Source organism: Pteronotus mesoamericanus, unplaced genomic scaffold, assembly GCF_021234165.1.
Source record: "Pteronotus mesoamericanus isolate MK-2021 breed Mesoamerican mustached bat unplaced genomic scaffold, CSHL_Meso_final contig_1173, whole genome shotgun sequence".
Lineage (NCBI taxonomy): Eukaryota > Metazoa > Chordata > Mammalia > Chiroptera > Mormoopidae > Pteronotus > Pteronotus mesoamericanus.
This window is the reverse complement of record NW_026555032.1, coordinates 1,042,524-1,062,385: the sequence shown is the minus strand read 5'-3', so window position 1 is coordinate 1,062,385 and position 19,862 is coordinate 1,042,524. Positions and strand designations below refer to the sequence as shown.

General features: G+C 35.8%; 2 protein-coding genes across 5 annotated transcripts in view; both read right to left on the bottom strand.

Moving 5' to 3' along the window:
- CCNT2 (cyclin T2) overlaps positions 1–3,411 on the bottom strand; it is a 49,237-nt gene extending 45,826 nt beyond the window's left edge. For all 3 annotated transcript variants that reach the window (XR_008529874.1, XM_054582034.1, XM_054582043.1), the window contains exons 1-2: positions 3,229–3,411; positions 2,393–2,474 (exon numbers count right to left, since the gene is read on the bottom strand). Coding sequence is in view for 2 of the 3 variants with exons in the window: in XM_054582034.1 (XP_054438009.1) it covers positions 2,393–2,474; positions 3,229–3,386 (240 nt within the window). In the remaining variant the exon portion in view is untranslated. The remainder of the gene's footprint in view (positions 1–2,392; positions 2,475–3,228) is intronic.
- A 12,283-nt stretch (positions 3,412–15,694) lies between these two features.
- The window catches only part of ACMSD (aminocarboxymuconate semialdehyde decarboxylase), a 51,667-nt gene continuing 47,499 nt past the window's right edge, over positions 15,695–19,862 (bottom strand). For both annotated transcript variants that reach the window (XM_054582078.1, XM_054582087.1), the window contains 2 exons: positions 18,572–18,670; positions 15,695–16,109 (listed from right to left, as the gene is read on the bottom strand). In XM_054582078.1, coding sequence (XP_054438053.1) covers positions 16,047–16,109; positions 18,572–18,670 — 162 coding nt within the window. In that variant the 3' untranslated portion in view covers positions 15,695–16,046. The remainder of the gene's footprint in view (positions 16,110–18,571; positions 18,671–19,862) is intronic.

Sequence of the window (19,862 nt, the reverse complement as noted above, 5' to 3'; positions counted from 1 at the left end):
GGTAGGTTTACATACCCTTGGCTCTAACTAGGTTACACACAAAAGTCATTTACTGCTGATAGTGATCCAACTCTCTGAAACAAAATGACAATGAAACAATGACAAGAGTTTCTGGGTCACAAAACATGTTGAAACTGATTTTATTCTTCAATACAATAGTACTTGAGTTTTACAGAATTCTTTATCTTTAAAATTTGTCAATGTGGCAAAAATGAAGCCACAAAAATAGTAAAAAAGTATTTTGATGTAATTAATGCATAATTATTTTAAAACTAGATAGAGTTTGTCACCAATCTCTTAAAATTTAAACTTGTTAGGGTTTAATTTACTGAATGATGTTCAGTTTACGCTGTGAGGACTCATGCCTTTTGTAAGTTTATTATTCCATTTCATTATAACCCTATGAAATATTTTTCCCCAATGATGTGGGGGAGTATGAATTTAAAAGTGACACATTCAATTTGAGACCATCCCCTTCACCCTAAAAGAATAGGGAAAAATGATACAAGAGTGAAGCTGTACAACTGATGTAAGAACACCAACACAAACGTTAAAAGCACTTTTGACTTAATAACAAAAGTAAAAACAATTAGATATCAATGGTAGTTACTTTTTAAAACATAAATACATACCGGATTTCAATTATGCTGCTAATAAGAAGTCAATGTAAAAGGCTGAAGTTTACTGCCATATACATATAAGACACTAAGAAGGGTAATAAAAATTAATACTCTAGCTTTTTATTGAACAATGGCATTTAAATAAAATAGTGAAAGTTAGACTTCAAGTGACCTGGAGTTCACTAGTACTAAAGCTGTGAATTTTAGCTGTAAGCAAGATAGTTGTTTTAAAGCACACCAACCAGACCATAAAGACAAATTATGAAAGAGGGAGGATTCAAAATGAGAAGTGTATCTTGTGGAGAGATCATTTCTTGGAAGTAGAAAAGTAAGCCTGATTTAGCAAATGGGACATCTGTAGCCACATAAAGAACTTCCAGACCTATTTTGACTTTTGATTTCTACCAGCATTTTCCAGGACTACTTAAGGAAAGCCACATTTATATTAATTAGTATTCATTAGTTCACTACTGCCATTGAGGCCAATAAAAATTCAATTCTCTCAATCTAAATGTTACTATCAAAAAATGCTTCCTCTCTCTTTCATAACACATCATCATTGATCTAAGTTCTCTGCACAATAAATACTAGGAAAATGGAAGGAGATCAAGAATCATGCAAATTTAAGGAAGAATAGAAGCAACAAAGAATGCAAAGGACCAAAATGTACACAAAAATATACTGTTCATGATAAACCTATATGCCCATCTAATAAACCAAGTCAGATTTATGATCAGAAGATACTAAAACAGGAATCAACCTAAATTATGAAGCTTTCCCTTTTAAATTAAAAAAAAATTCAGGACCTTTCAAAGACTGTTTCCTTAGCAAAAAAGTCCTAATAACAGTCCACAAATAGCATAGTCTTCCCTGGTCCATTTTTCTACACACACCTTTTGGAATAGCATTTTAAAAATAGCTGTGATAAAAAACCAAAAAAAATAGAGTGAGAATTAAGGTAGGGTTAAATATTTCTAAACAATACACAACTTTCTTTGTTAACAGATGCAACACACTATCTTACTCTGAAAAGAACAGACACAAACTTCACACCTTTCATATCTTAAAAATTTCAACTAAACGCCATTACTAAATTTGCTAAGATTTATAGTTTATGTTCAAAATCAGCCTTAGTATTGGAGGGTAAGTTTTACTTCACAATTACACACCTCGCCCCCTGCCCCATAATGTCTGAAGCAAGATCTGACGTTTGAATCACCAAAAATTTAAGTAAACAACTAACGCTAATGTGTGATAAACAGGAACGTTTAACATCTTAACGAATTATTGTTAACAAATGAAATATTTCTGGTAAGCATTTGATTCTTTCAAAAGATCGTTTCAAACTAATGTTACAATTAAGCCCTAGTCACAATATTTAAAACGAGTCCAATACAATTCAGATGTACAACAGAATGACTAGCCTTGCCCAAACTACACTGTACATTACTATATGAAATTACTGAAATTTTAAGTATAAAATTTAAGTGAATACCAATTTAATAATCCTTTAAGTAAAGAAATGCTTCGTATTTATCTTTTAGTTCAAAGGACCTGGCAGAGCCTAACAGTGTCTGGCAACTTGTAATCGCAAATTTTTTAAAAATCCAGACATTCAGCCAATTGAAGCCAAAGGTTCATCACGAGATTTACCTTCACTGTTAAATTAGAAAACTAAATCCAAAAGTTATATCCATAACCAATATTTTTCCTGCGTATCGACTTGCTTAAAATTTGGTTGTAGTAAAATCAGACAATAAAATAGTACTTACGTTTCTATTGAATTTGGTGAAAGAATGGTACATATAAAACCTGTGCATATAAACAATCGCAGTGTTTATTGTAAGCTGAGAGCTGAAACGTAACATTTAGGAAATATCTGAGGAAAAAAAAAACTTATTTCCAAAGTAATTCTAATGGAAAATTCCTTTCACACAAAAACAAACCAAAACTCGTTAAAATAATGAAACCCCGCGGGGTGCTGGAGGCTCGACGCCAAATGAATAGTAATAACAACTCTGAGCACTTCGTTCTATTATTAGTATTAAGCAAGCCCAGTTAGGATTTATCAGTAGCTACGACTGACAAACTCAAAAATCAAACAGTTGAAACGCGCGCTCACATTTATACAAAATCACCCTAAGAACATAAAGACCTCCAGTGAGCTCCCAAGGTACAGGAGAACCGCCATCAAAAAGGCGAGGAGCGCGGCGAAAGGGTGCGAACAGTTAAGAGGTCTTTCAGCAACGCTACCCTTCCTACCTCTCAACCCCTTCCCGGAGAAGTCCAAGCTGCCGCCTCTTTTCTGCGATTATCCCTCTGATTTCCGTCTCCCTTCCGCGGCACTCCCATACCCCGCCACCACGCGCGGCCCCGAACAGGTTACACAACGCAGCCTCCCAAACCCCATTCCCGGAATCCTCTCTTTCGCCCCATCTTTGCTGGCCGCTCGCGGCCTTCTGAGCCCGAGCCTGCCTTCCTTTACGGCGCGGCCGAGGCCCACCAAAGGCAGCGACGCCATGTTCGCGGGGCGCCAGGCCCGGAGACAGGGCGAGTAGTGAGGGGGATAGGGCGTGAGCAGCGGAGGGCCAAGAACAGGAAAGGATACACGTTGAGACGCTGTCCCATTTCCTGGATAAGGTTAGCCGCCTGCTGGCGGTACGAGAGCTCTTTATCCGCCTCCACTCCGCAGCGGCGGCTCGGCGTGTTCTCCAGCTGCTCCCGAGTAAAGAACCAGCGAGAAGAAGCTCCACGGCCCGACGCCATGACACTTCCTCCTCCGCCCGCTCCCTAACCCACCCCCCCTCCCCTGCCGGCTCGCGGACTCCCCGCCAAGGCCGCGCGACCCCGCCCCACTCCGCTCGCCGTAGACCACGCACCGCCTCTTTTCAACACCCGCTGCCGCCGTGCGCGTGCGCGGAGGCCGCCCTACTGGCTCTCCCTAGTCTTTTGCTTTCTTTTTTTCTGCTCCCGCCTCGCTTTCGCTACGGGCCCATAATGCTCCGCGCCGCTTGTCATTTGGAAGCGTCCAAAGGTGGGGGTCGGCGGAAGGAAAAGGTCGGCGCGGTGCATTCCGGATGTAGGATTGGCGAGGCAAAGGGGCGGGGAGGAGAGGAAGGAAGAGGTTGGTTTAGGGTAGGGTGGCGAGAGAGGTAGGCGGGCAGTCCATCGGTGCACTCTAAGATGCGATCGGTTTTTCAGTCTGGACTGTGGTGGCGCTTTAAAAGGAGAAAAATCTTCCTGCGCAACGACCCGCTACAGCCTCCACTTTTCTCTAACGCTGGTTCGCGCAATCTCGTAGGCTCTCGACTCCCATGTGCAGGACAGCCTCTGTCCAACCGGTGGCTTTGGAAAGGACCTATTTGGGAAACAGGACATAAGAGAGAACGCTCCACGTGTGTGTCGCACTTGAGTGTTATTCCAACGTTATCTTGTTTGAGTCCCACAGCCACGAAGGCAGTTGGTTGGTTTTTTGTTAATTGCTTGACAAAGGTTATGCAGTTAGGAACTAGAGCAGCTGACTTTCTAGAATAGGTTTCGAGTCCATGTCAAGTGTTTTTAAACCCCCTATGATTTTTTTTAAAAAGAGTTTAGAAGAAGTAGATAGTACAAGAGAGACTGCGTAAATTTTTTTGTTTTAGTATTCAATACAGTAACAACGCACACATCTGTTGATTAACTTCTCAAGTTCATGTAAGAAAATACCGCAGAGCTCCACTGTGGGCATGGGTAGGTCTGTGGCTCTGAGCCAATGCCTAGTGTGTATGACAATTTCTAAATTTAAAATTTTAACATTGCCGAGTATAGTCAGACATCTAAAGGGCAACGCATTATTTTTAACTGAGTTCCTGATTAAATCTCCAGGCTTCTGTCATCGTTTGGGGGCTCCCAGCATACAGCTGGATGTTGGCTCTCTGTCCCCACCACATTACAGTATCCAGCTATTGATATGGTTGCAGTAGGCAGTTATCATGAATAGTTGTCAAAGTAAGTCTATTTCTTACCTACCTTGCTGGCCTCACATCTTAGGCTGCCTAGAAGTTCCAGGAATGATTTAAAGCGAAGTTCATAAAATACCAACTCCAATATTCATCATGATAAAAGCTTTAAACAAATTAGGAATAGAAGGGAACTTCCTCAACTTGATGAAAGCATTTGTAAGAACCCTGCAGTTAGCATTATACTTACTGGAGATAAACTAGAAACTTTTCTAAATTAAGGATATCTCCTCTCCCAAGTCCTTTCAACATTGTATTTGAAGTCCTAGTTAATAAAATAAAAAGAAAAAGAAAGGTAAACAGCTTGGGAAGGAAAAAATAAAACTCACTTTGTTCACAGATGACAATTGTTTATGTAGAAAATCTCAAAGTGTAAAAAAAGCTGTAACTAATCAGTGATTATAGCAAGATTATAAACTATAAAATTTATATACAAGAGTCAATATGTACAAACCATGCAATTGAAATTTGAAATTTAAAAAAACATCATTTACAAAAAGTAATACTTAGGTATGAATCTAACATATGTACAGGATCTATATGTAGAAAACTACAAAATTCTTTTTATTTTTATTTCTTAATTTTTTTTTTTATTGTTCAAATACATTTGTCTCCATTTTCCTACCACTACGTTCCCCTGCCCCACCCACCCACACCTCAGACCCTCAATCCTTCCCCACTTTGGCTTTGTCCATGGGTCCTTTATACAGGTTCCTTGACCCTTCCCTTCCCTTTTCCTGCCATGCCCCACCCCCTTCACTCTTGATTCTGTTGGTTTCTTTTTTCTTTCAATGTTGCTGGTTATATTTTCCTTGCTTCTTTGTTTTGTTGATTAGGTTCCACTTATAGGTGAGATCATATGGTATTTGTCTTTCGCCCCCTGGCTTATTTCACTTAGCATAATGCTTTCCTATTCCATCCATGCTGTCATTGAGGGTAGTAGTAGCTTGCTCTTTCTATCTGCTGTGTAGTGTTCCATTGTGTAAATGTACCATAGTTATGAACATTGGGATGCATAGATTCTTTTGAGTTGGTGTTTTGGGATTCTTGGGGTATAATCCCAGCAGTGGAATGGCTGGGTCAAAAGGTGGTTCCATTTTTAGCTTTCTGAGGAAATTCCAAACTGTTTTCCACAGTGGCTGCACAAGTCTGCATTCCCACTAATAGTGTGCTAGGATTCCCTTTTCTCCACATCTTTGCCAGCACCAGTTGTTTATTGATCTGCTTATGATGGCCATTCTGACTGATGTGAAGTAGTATCTCATTGTGGTTTTAATTTGCATTTCGCTGATGGCTAGTGCTGCTGAACATCCTTTCATATGTCTCTGGGCCTTGTGTGTGTCCTCCTCGGAGAAGTGTCTGTTTAGGTCCTTCGCCCATTTTTTAATTGGATTGTTTGTCTTCTTGGAGTGGAGTCATGTGAGTTCTTTGTGTATTTTTGAGCTCAAACCTCTATCTGATGTATCATTGGCAAATATATTTTCCCATATAGTTGGTTCCCTTTTGATTTTGCTGATGTTTTCTTTAGCCGTGCAGAAGCTTCTTATTTTGTTGAGGTCCCAATTGTTTATTATTTCCTTTATGTCCCTTGCTTTAGGGGGACATATCGGTGAAAATGTTGCTGCGTGGGTTATCTGAGTTTCCTCCCTATGCACTCCTCTAGGACTTTTATGGTGTCACAACTAATATTTAAGTCTTTTATCCATCTTGAGTTTATTTTTGTGTATGGTGTAAGTTGGTGGTCGAATTTCAGTTTTTTGCTTGTAGCTGTCCAGCTCTCCCAACACCATTCATTGAAGAGGCTACTTTTACTCCAATTTATGCTTCTGCCCCCTTTGTCAAATATTAATTGACCATAGAGACATGGGTTTATTTCTGGGCTTTCAGTTCTGTTCCACTGATCTATGTGTCTGTTCTTATGCCAGTACCAGATTGTTTTGATTACAGTGGCCTTGTAATGTAGTTTTATGTCTGGTATTGTAGTCCCTGCTGCTTTGTTTTTCTTTCTCAAAGTTGCTGCAGCTATTCAAAGTCATTTATGGTGCCATATAAATTTTTGAAATGTCTGTTCTATGTCTGTGAAATACATCATTGGTATTTTAATAGGGATTGCATTGACTCTATAAATTGCTTTGGGTAGTATGGACACTTTGATGATGTTAATTCTTTGAATCCATGAACATGGTATATGCTTCCATTTATTTGTGTTTTCCTTAATTTCTTACTTCAGTGTTGTATAGTTTTCTGTGTACAAGTCTTTTACCTCCTTGGTTAAATTGATTCCTAGGTACTTTATTTTTCTGGTTGCTATAGCAAGAGGGATTTTTTTCCTGATTTCTGCTTCTGATATTTCATTGTTGGTGTACAAAAATGCCTTCAATTTCTGAACATTGACTTCATATCCTGCTGTTTTGCCCAATTCACTTATTAGATCGAGGAGTTTTTTTGGTCGAGTTTACTGGGTTTTCTATGTACACTATTATGTCATTTCTAAAAAATGTTAGTTTTATTCCTCCTTTCCAATTTGGATGCCTTTTACTTCTTTTTCTTGTCTGACCGCTGTGGCTAGGACTTCCAATACTATGTTGAATAGAATTGGTTAAAGTGTACATCCTTGTCTTGTTCCCAATCTTAGTGGGAAAGCTTTTAGTTTTTGCCCATTGAGTATGATGTTGGCTGTAGGTTTTTTATATATGGCCTTTATTATGTTGAGGTATGCCCCCTTTATTCCCATTTTTCTGAGTGTTTTTATCATAAATGGGTGCTGTACCCTATTAAATGCTTTTTCTACATCTATTGATATGATTATGTGGTTTTTGTCTTTCCTTTTGTTTATGTGATATATTACATTTATTGATTTGTGAATATTGAACCATCCTTGCATCCCTGGGATGAATCCCACTTGATCATGGTGGATGATCTTTTTAATGTATGGCTGGATGCGATTTGCCAATATTTTGTTGAGGATTTTAGCATCTGTGCTCATCAATGATCTTGGCCTGTAGTTTTCTTTCTCTGTTGTATCTTTATCTGACTTTGGGATTAGGGTGATGTTGGCCTCATAAAAAGAGTTTGGGAGTCTTCCCTTTCTTGGATTTTTTGGAATACTCTGAGAAGGATAGGGTTTAGCTCTTCCTTAAATGTTTTGTGAAAACTACAAAATTCTAATTAGGGAAATGAAAGAAGATATAAATGGAGGGCTATTCTGGTTCATGGGTTAGAAGACAGTATCATTAGATGTCAGTTTTTTCCAACTTGATCTATACATTAATGTAATCCCAATAAAAATTTTAACAAGTTATTTTATTGGTAGCAACAAATCGATTCTATATTTACATGGGAAGACAAAAGACCCAGAATAGCCAACATAATACCGAAGAAAAAGTTGGACTATCCAACCTTAAAGCTAAAGTAATGGAGATAGCATGTATCGGTGAAAGACAAGATACATGAATCAATGGACCAGGGTAGAGATCCCAGAAATAGAACCACACAAATATACTATACTGATTTTTGACAAAGGATCAAAGGCAATTCAATTCAGAGAAGACAATATTTTCAACAAATGGTGCTAGAACAACTGGACATTCATATGCAAAAAAAGAAAAGAATCTAAACACAGATGTTATCTTTCACAATAATTATCTCTATATGAAATTTCCAGAAGAAAACATTGAAGAAAATCTAGGTGATCTTGTGTTAGGAATGAGTTTTTACATAAAACAGCCAAAACATCATCCATGAAAGAAAAAGTTGGACTTCATTAAAACTAAAGACCTCTGGTCTGCAAAAGACACTGTTAAGAGAGTGAAAGTACAAGGAGAAAATCTTTACAAAATACGTTTCTGATAAAGAGCTTGTATCCAAAATGTACAAAGAACTCATAAAACTCAACAATAAGAAAACAAAGAATATATTTTGAATATGGGCAAAAGAGGTGAACAGACAGAAGATATACAGATGGCAAATGAATATATGAAAATATTTCATGTCATAAGGGTATTCTCAACTGTTTATAATTGCAAAAGACTGAGTGTGATTGTTTATGGTTATTATACATCTATGCAATGGAATACTTATCAGCTATTAAAAAGAAGTCATCAAAGTGCTGAAAGAAAAAAAAATACTCCGGATGGAGAAAACTCTACCTGGCAGTCCTTCAGAAGTGAAGGAGAGATGGAAGTTTGAAAACAAGCAAAAGCTAAAAGTTCATCACCACTAGACTGGCCTCATGAGATGTGTTAAAGGGACTTTTTAAAGCTGAAGAGAAAGAGCTCCAATTAGTAACAGAAAAACATACGGAAGTGTAACCTCACAGGTAAAGATAAATATGTAGTATAAGTCAGAATAATCTAATGTAAAGGTGCTAGGTTGATCACATAAAGTGAGTATGAAGGTTAAAAGACAAAAGTATTAAAATAACTATAACTACAATAATCTGTTAATGGATATACAAAATAAAAACATATAAATTGTGACCTGAAAAATATAAAATGTGGGGGAGAGAGGTAAAAATGTAGGACTTTGGATGTGTTCAAAGTTAAGTTATCAATTTGTAGACTATTACTCAAATAAAACAGAGACATACTCAGATACAGAGAACAAATTGATGGTTGCCAGATGCCAGGATGGTTTGGGGGCTGTGTGAAAAAGAAGAAGGGATTAAGAAACACTAATTGGTAGTTATGAAATACTCAAGGGGATGTAAAGTACAGCATAAGGAATAGATTCAATAGTATTGTTATAACTATGTATGGTGTCAGGTGGATACTTGAAATACCGGGGAGAACACTTTGTAAAGTACACTATGCTATACACCTGAAACTAATACAAAATAATATTGAATGTCAACTGTAATTGAAAATTAAAAAAATAAATAAAATAGACACAGACACAAAAAAGAAAAAGGCAGCTTATATGTGGTATGACCCCCAAACTATTTAGGAAAAAAAAAGACAAGATGCTACTGTTTCAGTAAAAGAAACAAAGGAATTTGTACATGTAAGTACTTATAATCATAGAGCATCTTTGCAAGAATACACAAACAGGTAAAATTGGTTCCTTCTGAGACACATAGGTTGAATTGGATCTTTTTGAACTCTTCTAATTTGTTTATGTATTGACTTTTCAAAAATGAACCATACATTTTTTTATTGGGTTGTGAGCAGTGTTTTATATTCATAAATAGAAACTTCAATATACTTTTGTTCAATTTTGACTGGAAAAAAAGTCTGAATTGTCTCTTTTAAGTTAAATTCATTAAGCTAATCTTACACAATTGCTTGAATATAGGTTTCAAGTTTTTTGGTTGGGAAATATAAATTGAGTTGAGTCAGAACTGGCTTCCTTTTTAAGAGAGGTCGAAAAGATGAGTAAGGGTAGCATAAAAGAAGAGAAATGCTTGAATGGCTATGAATGGTGGTTCTTCGGAATCTGACGGTGCTGCAATTTTTTTGAGAGAGGTTTATTTTGGAGTACTTACACTAGATAACAAAGGAGAGGAAAGACAAAAAGTCATTTTCCTGAGAGTCATTTTCAAGAATCTGGTTATAAGCAGTGTTGTGTTAGGGCCCGAGGAGTCTTTTCAAAATTCAACTCTAGTTATGTCACCCCTAACTTAAAAACCTCGTTGCTTTTTGATAGATAAATTCCTCAATTGACTTATGACCTCACGTAATCTTGCCACTTTATACCAAGAACATCTTGCTTTATTACCTCTAGCCTCAGTGGTCTTATTTCTTACCATGTTCTCTCCTGCCATAAGGGTGTTATTTATGCTATTCTCTCCATCTAACACTCTTCTCTGTCTTCTCTTAGCTCTTGTCTGCTCTTTTTAAAATCCCAGTTTAAGCAATGTTTCTTCTGGAAAGTCTCCAACTCTGAAAGTCACATTCTCTTCTGAAAGTCACACTGTTGTCTGACTATGCCAAATGCCTTATTATAAGCTCTCTACACACTGTGTACTCCTTCATAGCTCTTGTCTTGGTAGCAATTTTATATTGATTTGTTTTTTATTTAATACCTGTCTCCCTAACTAGATTATAAGCACCATTGAGAGCAGGGACCATGTTTATTTTTACTTACATTATCCCAGCACCTAGCATGGTTCTTGGTATGTAACAAGCACTCAGTATGTACTGTTGAATCATGTGAATAAATGAATGAAGGCATAGTTCCTGCTCTCAAGGAAGTCCCTGGAAGTCCCAGTCTGGTGGGAAGATAACAATTGCAATTTAAAATGAGAGGTGTTCTCTGTTAGACATATAGCTACAACTTTTAAAAGGGATATATTGATCTATTAACTTTCCAAACCTAGAAACCACCACTTTAAGTCATGAGGAATTTTGAGAGGGAGAGTGATATGATCAGATATGTACTTTGTAAATTTTCCTCTGTCACCAGGGTGGAAGATGGAGTATACCAAACTAAGCTCAGACAGGGGTATAAATAAGAGATTATTTCAATACTCTTAATGAGAGACGAGGACCTGAATTTATTTAGAAGCCATAAGGAAGAAAGAATAGGTAAGAATTAAAAGATACTAAAAGTGGTAGAATTTATTGGGTTTATGATAGATTTGATATGGGTGAAGGAGAGGATTTAGGTGGCTGGGTGATGCCATTAATGAGAGTTAGTACTCTAGGAAGTAGAACTAACTTTTGGGATAAAGAGATTGAGTTACATTTGGGCATATGATTTTATAAAGTACCATAGTATTATAGCTTTTTTTTTTTAACGCCTAAAGCTATGAGGACTTCTTGAAACATTATCTTCTCTTGATTTCAGAATACCACATCTCTGTTTTCCTCCTATTTCACTGACTACTACTCAGTGATCAATGCTGGCTCCTGCATCTGACCTCCAAATTTTGGCAAATCCCAGAAATTAGTCCTGGGTTCTTTTGGTTGTCTCCTTTACTTTATCCAGGTGATTTCTCCCAGTCTTAGTTCTTTAAATACCTTCTATATACTGATGACCTTTCCCAACCTCTCTCCTGAACTCCCCAGACAGACTAGCAGACCCAATTGCTTTACTAGACATTGCTACTTAAATATCCAAAAGACATCTGAAATATAAGTCCAACAACAGAACTATTGATTCTCTTCCCTCCCAAGCCTGTTTATCCCATAGTGTTCCTCATCATGATAAATGGTAATAAATCTACTCAGCTGCATGAATAAATACGTCTAAAGTATGGATAAATTTAATACCATTAACTACATCTCAGAGGATAAATGTCCTAAGAATTATAAGCACAGAAAAGTCAGAGTTTCATTGATTTTTTTATTGTCTTTTTTAATAATTGTTGATGCTATTACAGATGTTTCCATTGTCTCCCCATCCTCACCACCCCTGCTTTGCACACCTCCACCTTGTTCTGCCCCTCTTCCCTCTGGCCATCACCACATTGTTGTCTGTGTCTATGAGTTATGCACATATGTTCTTTGGCTCATCCCTTCACTTTTTTTCATGCAGTCCTCTCCTCCAACCTCCCCTCTGACAGCTGTCAATCTGTTCCATGTATCCATGCCTCTGTTTCCATTTTGCTTATTATTTTATTCATTAGGTTCCACATATAAGTGAGATCATGTGATATTTGTTTTTCTTTGGCTGGCTTAATTCACTTAGCATAATAATCTCCAGAATCTGGAGATTGTTTTTTATTGTCTTTTTTAAAAAGAATTTTTATTTTTAATAATAGTTGACATACAATATTATATTAGTTTCAGGTGTACAACATAGTGATTAGACATTTATATAACTTACAAAGTGATCAGTCTGGTACCCAGCTGTTTTCAATTGTCTTTTTATTTCTACTCCAGTCTTTGTTATTTCCTCCCTTCTACTAACTTCAGGCTTCATTTGTTCCTTTTATAATTCCTTGATATGTTAAGTTAGGTTGTTTTGAGATTTTTCTTGTTTGTTAATGCAGGCATTTATCATAATGAACTGCCCTCTTAGAACTGCTTTTGCTGCACCCTATAAGTTTCAGTATGTTGTATTTCCATTTTCCTTTGTCTCAAAGTAGAGTGGTCCCCAGTACTTGTTAATTTGTTCCAATACTCATGATGCGTGCCCAAAGCAACGAGTACTGAATGATAAAGCATTTTCTCTTGTGGGGTAGCTTTGTGACTCATACAATTTCTTACAAGTGCAACAAGTCCCAAGTAAGTGGTTAGTGCTGAAACACTTTTTTCTTGTCAAAATGTGACAAGTACAGGGTTTGACAAGTTCTGAAACCAACAAGTACTGAGGTATAACTGTATTTTTTTTATCTTTATTTTTTTCTCCTTTGACCTATTGGTTGTTCAGTAGTATGTTGTTTAATATCCACATACATGTGAATTTTCCAGTTTTCTTCTTGTAATTGATTTCTAGTTTCATACTATTTTGTTTGGAAAAGATGTGTGATCTGTTTTAAATCTTATTAAATTTATTAAGACTAGTTTTGTGGCATAACATGTAACCTTTCCTGGAAAATGTTCCATGTGCACTTGAGAAGAATGTGTATTCTGTTGTGTTTGGATCAAATATTCTGTATATACCTGTTAAGTCCAGCTGGTGTAATATGTTGTTTAAAGCTGATGTTTCCTTACTGATTTGACACAGGAAAGAGTTTGTAGCAGTTTGTGAGCAAGGGGGAAAGAGGTAGGAGATGATGATGTAAAGTTGGCCAGATAAGTAGCTCATGGTCTAGAGTTTAGATTTTTATAACTTTTATAGGAAGCCATTGGATTTTTAAATATAAGTCTGTGATATGCTCTGAGTTATGTTTTTTGTTGTTTTTCTTTAAAGGAGAAACTAGCCCTGACTGGTATGGCTCAGTTAGCTGGGCATCATTCCACAAAGCAAAAGGTTGCTAGTTCGATTCTGGTCAGGGCACATGTCTGGGTTGTGGTTTCATCCCCTGGTCAGGGCATATATGAAAAGCAACCAATCAATGTATCTCATGTTGATGTTTCTCTCCCTCTCTCCCCCCACCTCTAAAAAAAAATAAATAAAATCTTTTTAAAAATAAAAAAGTTAAGAAAAAACATAGCAGCTGTGTCAAGAATTATTTAAGGGGTCAAGATTAGTAGTAAGGAGGTGAGACAAGAAATCATGGTGACTTGGGCAAGAGTAGTAGAGTGGGGACATGAGATGTCTTACACAGAACCAACAGCACTTGATGATGGATTGAATGTAAGGAAGAGGAAGGACAGGAAAGAAAGAAATCAAGGTTGACTTCCAGGTATCTGTCCACATGTGTGCCTATATGTACTACAGTTTGTTTAGTCTCCTACATTTGAACAATGTATATAATTTTCAGTATTTTGCAATAAAAATTAATGCTGCAATGAAATTGTATTGATTCTTCCATCATACATAATGATAATTCCAACATTGATCAAAGATTTAACTATAAGACAATGAAACTATGCAGGCACTAGAAGAAAAGATGAGTACATTCCTCTTTAATATGGGTGTAGAGAAGAGCTTTCTAACTATTACTGTTCAATCATTTAAGTCTTAAGTTAAAGTCTTCTTTAAAGAGGCTTTCTCTGGTCCAACAATTTAATGTCTTATTTCCCACCCTCCCCTGAGTTACTCTCTATACATTTCTCTCTTTTAATTTCTTCATCGTATTTATCAGTATAAGAAAAATTTTCTTCCTTTATTCTTTGTTCCCTCCTCTCCATTTCTTTTTTCTTTTTCCTCCCTCTCTCGTTTATTTATGTTTCTTAGCCTCCAGACTACAGGTTTCATCAAAGAAGGACTTTTATCCTTTTTATTTACTTCTATATCCCAAGTAACCTGGAACAGTGCTACAGCTCTGGCATGTCACATAAATACTCTGTGAATATGAATATGAATATACCCATTATCTATCTATTTGTCATCTATCTATGATATTAACTAAAGTGATCAGGTTATTTTTCATAATAAAACAGTTTATTAAATACTATGTTAAAAAGTGGTCAAATATAGAATGTTTGAGAAGGAATGGACATTTCCCCCCAAATAATAGGGAAGGAAAAAATAGCATATGCTTTATATTGCTGTTTTGTTCAACTTTTTCATTTTGTAGGCATTTTGGAGTAATAAGTAGACTGGTGGGTGGGTAAAGTTCTAGAAAGCAGTAGGAGGACCAAGAAAGAGATGGAGTAATGAACTAAATAATGTGAAAATAATGGGATGGACATAATTTAATAAAAATTAGCATAAATTACATGCCAATACTCAATCCTTGATTTTTCTGGGCTAATGGGAGGGAAGAGAAGTATTAAAGCAAGAAGGTAATTTTGAAAAATTATATTTGTTTTGGAATTCAGCCAGAGGTACATGAACCACAGATATTAAATCACCCCTCACAGGACTAAGTTTATTTGCAGCAGCTCAGGCAGGACCATAAATGAAGTGAGTATAGCAAGGCTACCCTGGTATTGTCCTGCTCTCAATCTCCACAGCTTGCTTTACACACTCTGCTCAGTATTTGTCATTAATATAGGGTCTGGTAAAAGTAAGTAGTAGACTGGAACTTTTCTTCAGAATAGATAAATTCTCATTCAGTATGAAACCTCTGTTCCCATACTTTTGCCTTCCTATCTATTTACCATCTTCAACTCTAAACAAACCTTATCCATCCTTCTAGTCAGCCCAAGTTCCAACTTCCGTGCAGATTTTCACAAAAGCTCAAGTCCAGATGACTGAATTATACTGAAACTTCTGTGACAGTCATGTTTCATTGGTTAGTAATTATTGCATGAACTTTTGCCTCCTTACTAGGATTATGAGCTCCTACAGGTTATGAAATATGCACATTTATTTTTGAAATCTAAAGCACTCCCAACCCAGTTCTGGGCCAGTGGAAGGTGTTTAAAGTGAATAAAAATGGGCTATTTGGTCTCTAGGCACATGTAATTGCACAAAGTGAGAACCTATTTGAGCCCTCTAGGATGAATCTGGTTTTGGTCTTTCTCCATATAAAGCATTAATGACATTTTATGTTTTATTTCTGCCATTAATTTTTAAAATTGTTCTAGTACAGTCAGAAAATTATGGTACATTTACACAATGGAATATTATGCAGCAGAAACAAAGAAGGTGCTTCTACCCTTGGCAACAGCATGGGTAGATCTGGAAAGCATTATGCTAAGTGAAATAAGCCAGGCAGTGAAGGACAAATACCATATGATCTCACCTATAAGTGGAATCTGTGATTAATTTTTAAAGTGCTGGGAGAATCATTTTTGGTTTGCATGTGAAATCATGTACTGCATTTCACAGTGAAAACACATGTGAGTCATTTTTGTTATGAATAATTTAGGACACTCAAGGATATTCTATTTCTGGGTAAAAGAGTTTAAAATAGGATTTTAGTATGCATGTGTGATACATATTTAACAACAGAAAAGATTTTGAAAGATTGCCTTTGTAGTAAATTCAGTCATTCAAATAGTTTTCTCTCAAGACCCAAAAATGCTAGGGCATTGCCAGCTTTGAGTTTATCCTGAAAAAGAAAAGAAAAGGCTTTATTTTAGTGCATTACTTAATGGTTGTTTTTAAGTACTTTATTGAGTGCCTTTATAAGGTTTTTAAAAAATCAGTTCCCCAATGTGAGAGAAAAATATTAGCAGGTTAAACAATGACTCTCTTACCATACCCATCTTGACCTACTTTTTGCCCCACTATTTGAAATCTATGTTTGAAACTTGGTAGTAGGAGGATAGGAATTATAAGGTTGAGAGTCCTCTTAGGAAAATACTCTTTAAAACTTCTACAGGACTCTCCATTGGATTTTAAGGACTCACTGGAGGCAAAACAGAAAAAGTACAGTTTAGGACTGTGGGATAAGAGAGCTAGCAAAAGTACTCAAGTCATGAACCCGCCCCCCAGCTTCTAGGCACAGGTATTGTTTTTTTGCATGCCCTCCCCTCCACCACCTGCAACAAGGTAAACTCTTTCAGGGAAAGAAAAATGATACAGATGAAGAGTTTCAGAATATTGTACAAATATGTACACTTATCTATTTCACATGAGAAAAGGACTGCCAATTTATTTTTACCTTCTCCCCACCTATAAACTAGATCAATTCCACAGAAAGAACTCCTGTGATTTGAGAGGTAACTTTGTGATACCCTAATTGATATATGTCCAGTATGCAAAGGTCAGGCATTTAGCTGAGGATGGAAGGAAACATGTATGGGGTTGTGTAACATCCATACCATTAATGTATATCTATATATCATGATCACTTCAGAGCTCAAAATTCAAAATTATAAAATGGATGCTATCTTCCTAGAGGTAGCAATCTTTTTTTATGTAATAGAATCTGTTTTTATTTATTTACTTTGAAACAGTTTTATTGAGATATAGTTCACTTACCACACAATTTACTCTTTAAAGTGTATAATTTAATGATATGTAGTATATTCACAGAGCTGTGCAGCCATCAGTTTTTTGTCTGTTATTCCAGAGATATTTCATGCACATATAGGCAAATACTTATATTTAGGTATATAGATAGTCTTTTCCCACAATTAGATAAATACTATACACAAATGGAAATATACAGGTTGTTTGGCACCTTGTTTTTTAAACTTAGTATATCTTGGAAATTGATTTATAGTGTTCTTATGGCTGTATAGATTCCATTGTATGTATATATTATTACTTATGTAACTATTCCCCTGTAGATTGTTTTCAGTCTTTTATTACAGTGTTGCAATGTCTGTAATAAAATGTCATTTTTAATTTGTGACAGTATAAAATTTTATACAAGTTATTTTAAAATTTGAACGTGATAGCACATAAAATTAAATGATAAAAGACATAAGGTAATTATTATTCTATTGAACCCTTAATTAGGATGCTTGGGGAGGTCTGGTTTCAGTTTAATTTATATTAATTTCATAGAAAGTTTCTTATTTTCAACCTCTGTTGTAAAAAAAAATAAAAGATTTTATTATGCCTTCCTACTTTAATAAGAAAATATTTAACGATTCAAGACTTTAAGTGCCTTAAGGTGGGTAAGTGCCAAAGGGGAAACTTCCTGTATAAAGCAGTCTTGAGGTTTCCCATCTAATAACTTGCAACCAGTAAACATCATAATGGATTTTTCTTGGCATCATGTACTTCAAGCCTACTGAAAAGATTTGATGAGCTTAATCCTTAATGATTATATCAGAGAATTAGAGACCAAGGGAACCTTTGGATTCTAGTTTAGAAGAAAGCCAAGAATTATATAAAAGTATTATGACTAAGACTTTTGTAAGATTTGTTAAGAGTTTATATATCCTCATTTCTTTTTCCTGTGGCCATCCTTGACCCCTGATAATGATTGGTGATGAAGCCCTCAGGAAGAACTTGTTTTGTTGGGAGGTGGGTGTGGGATGGGAAAGGTTTGGCAAGGGAGAGGGAATCTGAGGACAGTGCATCTCATTATCTCATTTTAACTCTTCTTGGTTCAGGAGCCTAAGGGGTAGAACAGGCAGTGGCAGCATTATGACACATTTACACACCCTAAAAGTCAAATGCCAAAAGAAAAAAATCTAGTTATTTATCTAGTTATTTGAGGTCCTTGGGTCCTTGTTAGTCAAGACTTTAGTATCAATATTCAAATTACTAGAATGATTACAATTTTTGAGATCAGTAGATTTGAAAGACATGTTAAATGAAAAATTTAGACATTTTTCTTATTCATCTAACATGTAAACATAAATATATTACTATGATATGTTTCTTGGCAGTTTTCTTCCTTGCCTTCATGAATTTAGTTGTACTAGGGTGACTTTCAGCTTAACATTTTTTTGCCCTTTACTAGTTCAACTATTTCTGGTGATCTAGTAACAATTCTAGGACTGTTCAATGTAATGATTCCCTTGTTCTTTGTTATCACACATGAGTGCTCTGAAACCAAACACGATTAGAGCAGGAAAACAGGAAGAAATCCATGAAGTAAAAGGCATATACCTTTGTTTCTGCATCAAATTCTTCCATGGATTCTATCAATTTTCCAGGTTCTAGCTCACCTAGTGGAAAGGGGTAATCAGTCCCCAAGATGACTTTATCCTGAAAAAAGGAAATATATTTTTATCTATAATTTTTAGGATATCAGAGAACCTCCTGTAACTATATTTAATTACCACAAGCACTATATGGTAAGATATCAAATTTCTCCCTGATTAATAGAAACACTGGTCTAAAATTTTAATAATTTAATGGATTCAAAACTTATTTTGATATTTTCTCCAGCAGGTGTCACTGTGAGGTCTTCTAGAGTTGCAAATCAACCCCCATCTTTCCCCAACCTCTTTTTTTTTTTTCAGTAACTGAAATACCATTCAAATATAAGAAGCAGGCATTTATTTAATAAAACATGCTGATGTCTTCAGATGAAATTAAGGATTTTGTATTTCTTAGAATGATACATTGCAATTGATCCCACAATTTTTGAAAATATACTAGAGTTGAAAGGAAAATTTTTTAAAAAAACCAATAAAACAATTGGATGAAAAGAAAACAACCCCCAGACAATTCCTATCTCTATAAATTGGATCGTTGTCTGTTTTTTGAATGATGTAGCTTCAAATTTCCATCTGACACTCTGTCTGTCAAAGCAAGTGGGCTTGACCATCTACAGCAGTATATAAAGCAGTATGTCAGGCAATGTTCTGTAATCTAGATTACCCTGGTCAACAAAAGAGAAATGGCCCATGTCCTCAGGGATTTATAATATAGTAAAAAGGACAATAAATCAATAATGACAGTTTATCAAAATAAAATATAAAAAACACATTTTCAACCAGAAATTTAACTTCTAGAAAGATATTCTACTAGTATGCATGTAATAGAAATCTATAAAGAAAATTAATAATAACATTATTTGTAGCAGCAGAATACTAGTAAACTAAATTATAGCAAATCCAAAACCCCAAGGGAATCAGGAATATTTACATATGGTGAAATAGAATAATAACCAAGTTATATTGTAAAGAGGAATGTTATTGAAGTTTCATTGTAAAGAGAGGAAAAATGTCTAGGACAACGTGTCTGCTATGATGATATTTCTGTTTTTAACAAGAGACCTATAGATATATGAATACATGTTTCTATGCATACAGTCTATTTTAGGAATGAGACCAAAGAATAAATAACATTATTTGTCTCCAGGAAAGAAGACTAGGATTTGGGGGTGCAGCCCACTTCTTTTTTGAGGTATATATCACATACTATAAAATTCACCTTTTTAAAGTGTACAATT